Source organism: Barbus barbus (genome assembly GCF_936440315.1).
Source record: "Barbus barbus genome assembly, chromosome: 1".
In the NCBI taxonomy this organism is placed as follows: Eukaryota; Metazoa; Chordata; class Actinopteri; order Cypriniformes; family Cyprinidae; genus Barbus; species Barbus barbus.
The window spans coordinates 40322445-40327211 of NC_136729.1; the positions used below are offsets into that span (position 1 = coordinate 40322445).

A 4767-nucleotide genomic window follows, 5' to 3' on the forward strand; every position below is an offset into this window, starting at 1 on the left:
CAAATGCCCATGATAGTGCCCCTTGTGGCAACACTGAGAATGCAACACATACTTGCGCTGCTTTAATTGCTTTTTGATGCATTTTGGAACACAATGATGTGTAAAATCGAGCTTGTGTAGCTAGAAGTGTTGGCATTCATGTACTTGCATAAAGCAGGTTTTGAGCCTTAATGTGCATAAAAAGAGCATAATAGCACTCCTTTAAAGTAGAAAAACAGTATGGTCTTCTAATCTTTAGGGTCCTATCTGCCAGCGGGTTACCCTTTCTCCCCTTACGGCAGTAAAGTGGGCAGTGGAGAGGAGGGAGAGAAATCTCGCTCCAGCCCCACAGTCAGCAGCAAGTCGGCTTCAGAATCCAAAGCCTTGGACATTCTACACCAACACGCCAACCAGTACAAGAGCAAATCACCCACTGTTGCCGACAAGCCTTCCCATGAAAGGGAGCGAGGAGGAGGCGACCGAGAACGGGAAAGAGAGAGGGATCGAGAAATAGATCGACCGCGTTCATCTCCTTCCCAACGCCTAATGACACCCCATCACCACCTAGGCTATCCTCTTGTAGCCGGGCAGTACGATCTGTCTTATGCCACAGGTCAGCAGTCTAGTACTCTTACATATTAACTTATAATTACTTATTACCTAAAATTAAGATGTTTTTGAGAGGGTTGCACTGGATGTCATATTTAATCCCAAAATCTTCACACTGACATTAGAGAACATTACATTAAATGTTTATTTTACAATTATATAGTAATATATTGTGCATCATTACATTATCTTAATATTGACATTATTATTAATTATTTTCTGTATTATACTAATGAGAATTAGATTTTTTTTTTAAAGATTGTTTTGGGAGGCATAATGTGAACCAGGCATCTCTTAATGAGATTTCAAATGCCACATCTGATGTGTTTAGGGAAAAAACAACAACAAAATATTGCTACTATAAAACTGTGCCAATTCCACAAAGAAAACTCTGAGAGTAAACAACATCTTTACTGGATGTTCCTTAATTGCAGGCCTTTCATCGTCAGCGATTGTTGCCAGTCAGCAAGCCTCAGCCCCTTCCCTGTACCCACCAGCACGGAGGTGAGAATGGTAAGAAAAAACAAAGATCAAGGAAAGGTGATTTGGATTGTGGCCAAACAGAGAGTAAATCACATAAATCGCAGTGAAAGATGACCACAGTAGTTGCAAGTGTATCCATTTCTGCTTTCATGTAGAGTAATGTAAAAGCTTTTTTGATACTCAAGCTTACAAAAGAGGTGTTTATAATAGTTCCACTTGCTTTAAGGCCCTTCTCTCTAAAGGTTTTGTAGGCTGCCATCTCTTTTAGAGCATTATGATTATTTAAGGCCCCTTAGATTGAGGCTAGGGCTTTTAGAACAGCAACATCGCTTCAGAATCCTATAGTGACCTCTGGTGGAGACACTTGTAATAACATCAGGAAGACATGTTTAAAAAGTGATAAATATATAATAATAATAGATTTTTGATTTATAATATTATGTACATTTTTTTCTTAGTTTATGTATATGTTCATATTTAAAGTATAAAACTATATTTGCAATTATAATAGTTAACTAAATAACGAAATCCGAGATTGACCATATTCTTTATTCTAACCAGTGCGTTCTTGTGTTTTCTTTCTTTCTTAAGGGAAACCTGATTGTCTTGCCCTTCTTTACAAATAATCATGTGACTGGATCACATGGGGAAGTATATGGAGTTCATTTAGACATCAGTTGAATGGTGTTTCTATATTTTTAGTTTTTCTGCCGGAATGTGTGGCAGATTGATGTTTTCCTAGTATCTGTACCTCGTACCCCACAACAGACTGTGAGACCAGGTTCAAAGCCATCCTGCCCTGCTCAAAGCCCAGCTGGCCACTGAACTATGCCTGTGAAATGGTGAGGGATGATTGAAAAGCAAGGACTGTCATTCCACTCACCTGATGTAGGCTGTGACCGGACAAGAGGCAAGGGCCCGAGGGGACATAAGAACACAAAGACTGAAAATAGTTTTATTACACTGAGATAACTAAAGTTGTTTCGCTTTTTTATTTTAGTTGGCATCCTCACTGAAGAAAAAAAAAATTGGTTTTTAAATTGCTGTTCTCTAGATACCACCAGTGAAAGCTGCAGATATTATCTAGCATTGTCTCATAACTCTCGTCTTTCTGCCAGTGGTTCCTAAACAGCTCTCATCGCCAAATGCCTCAAGACTGCTCTTTTTTTCACACAATTTTATTTTTATTTTTTTCCATTTCTCTCTTTTCTATCATCAGAATGGTTCCATGTAAAGAGCATGACATCAAATTTTTATTTTATTATTACTTTTTTCAAAAAAAGTTCAACTGCACTATGTTCTGGTAACATCATGCTGTTTTTTAGCAGTACCATCCAGCCTCTCGTGGACTAGCAAATCCAGGAAGGTGTTTTAAGACGCATGACTGCCCTCACACAACTGCTTTCAGCGAGCGCTGTTCCGTCACAGTCTTTCATTAGAACATCACTGGTCGAGGTCCGTTTACTCCAGGGAATTCTCTTCAATTCCACTTGGTTATCCTTCAACTTGAATCCGAATATCCTCGTTCCCGTCTTGGCTACCTTACCTCATCTCAAACAGAATTTCCGATTTATCGCTATGGTTCTTAAAATGGATGTTTGTTAATGTTACAGGTATAGTAAGTTCTTTTAGAGAGATGCTTACGTGGTGGCCGTTCTGCTGCAGTGGTATGGGGTGCGTGACACCAGAGGCCCAGTAGTTACGTTCTAATTGTTCTGAAGTTCTTGCATGGGGCCGCTCTATCCCTGAACACTTATTGTGGAAGTGTTGTGGTAACTCCAGCGTGTTTTATGAAACCAAGTGAGCGTTTGACCCGAACATGCTTTCATAGCCCATCATGCTCTGTGTATTTCATGTGTCGTCCAGCATGGTGTACTATAGCACTAGAAATGTGACTTTAAACAGTGTCTCCTCAGGCAAAGCAAACTTTGGTTTTGCACCAAACGCTGTTGATATTCTTGGTTGCACACACTATGTGATGTCTGTATATGATGTACAGAGGAACTGTTTTAAAATGCAATCAAGAAACCATCTGATTACTTTGTTTTGATATCTGTCGCTGGGGTGTGTTTTTCTTTTCCTCTTCGGTGTTGGCCTCTGCTTTATCTTCCATAGCTTTGTATTGGCTTGCTGTCACAATGCTTGCTGGTTTTTTAACATTCACTAGGTCCATGAAACTCTTAAATGAGGCTTGGGAGTCTCTCTTTAGACGCAGCTCTCGGTGGATCTCAGCCGGTTTCCTGGTCGCTTGCTGCTGATTTTGGTCGCTTGTCATATTTTCACACAAATTGATTCGAGCAGGTAGATTTTAACAGGCTCTGTTGGAATGAGAGACGAAAGACAGGTGTTCGGAGGATTACGTTGGCTCATGCACTCCCTCTCATGTGTAAAGTTATAATGAAAAAAACCACAGCAGTAAAGCACCATGGTACACTGAATACTGAGAGAAATGGGCTTTAAGTTACACATCCAATATATTCATCAATATCTCATTTGTCACAACTTATGAATTGTCAAGAGTTCAAACCTGAAAAATTTTGAATATTTTTTTAATCTCATGGTTTTTGGCAGTTAAGAAAGATTCTCAGTACGGATCATGAAAATTGTCACATGCATTTTGTGCTAGTTTCAAATGGTGCTCAGTTGACATGCTGTGATTTGTTGGAAAGAGGATGCAGTGCACTGTTGCATGCTTTGCGTCATTTACACGATGAACTACCACCTCTTTCTTGTTGCGCTTCATCCCAAGTGTTTCTCAAAAGACAATTTATCACCAAGGATCAAGCCCCGGTACTTAAAGAATGTTTACATTTTTTTAATGGCTTTGTTTGGATTTGGATTTTTCTTTTTTTTTTTTGCTGTATCACCCAATTCCTCCTGTTCTTTTTCTTGGACTGTTTCTCTTATGTAAAGTGTACATTACCACGTTTCTTTTTTTATACAATACTGTAACTTTGCCTTTGTACATTTAGGCAAAAAAAATAAATCTTTTTATGAGACAATCACACCTGTCCTTGCGTGGCTCTCTTCTGTTTTATAATCATTCAAATAACTCTTCATTTTTACTTTTAAATAAAAAAGGTTTTTGTTATCTTATCATTTTATGTTTTCATAAGACCTTTCAGGTAAATTGTCATGTTGAACACTGTAAGATCCAGTTACCACTAGAGGACACCCACTTCCACTGTATAAATGTTTTTTTGTCTTTTTAAATGTATTATTTCCTATTTCCCATTCATTCCTCCAATATAAATCTTAATAATTTTCCTCAATTGTTCATGAATTCCGGATAATGGTTTTTAAAAAGCATTTTATAGAGGTTATGCAATGAAGGTTAGTCAATGAAAAACTAGAAAATAGTGTATGCACTGCAGAATTGTCATTGACTTAATTATTTTCCATGAAATATGCAGGCTGGAATATCTTGGATGCATGAAATTCAAAATCCCTAGTATTTTAATTCACTTGCTCTAATGCTGTTAGTCTGTCATATGACAATAATGAAGTGTCTGAAAGGGTAATTGTTTTGAATCATCTGAGTATTTGCACAGTAAGAACCATAAAGCCCTTTCAGCTTGTGCACAGTGCTTTGTCTCTAACAAAAGGTGCTTTTATGTGCAACGTGATGCAGAAGTGGAGATTATGCGGGGATGATTTTGTGGAGTGTAAATGTAAAATCTGATTATCGCCACTGGC

The 4767-nt window shown here is 38.2% G+C and overlaps 1 protein-coding gene across 1 annotated transcript in view; it reads left to right on the forward strand.

The window, feature by feature from the left end:
• Positions 1 to 4077, forward strand: part of LOC306874027 (zinc finger protein 609-like) — a gene marked incomplete at its 5' end in the record, with an annotated part of 58398 nt that extends 54321 nt beyond the window's left edge. The window contains 3 exons of the mRNA XM_079423691.1: positions 239 to 592; positions 1023 to 1101; positions 1663 to 4077. Coding sequence (XP_079279817.1) covers positions 239 to 592; positions 1023 to 1096 — 428 coding nt within the window. The 3' untranslated portion in view covers positions 1097 to 1101; positions 1663 to 4077. The remainder of the gene's footprint in view (positions 1 to 238; positions 593 to 1022; positions 1102 to 1662) is intronic.
• Between the last annotated feature and the right edge of the window lie 690 nt (positions 4078 to 4767).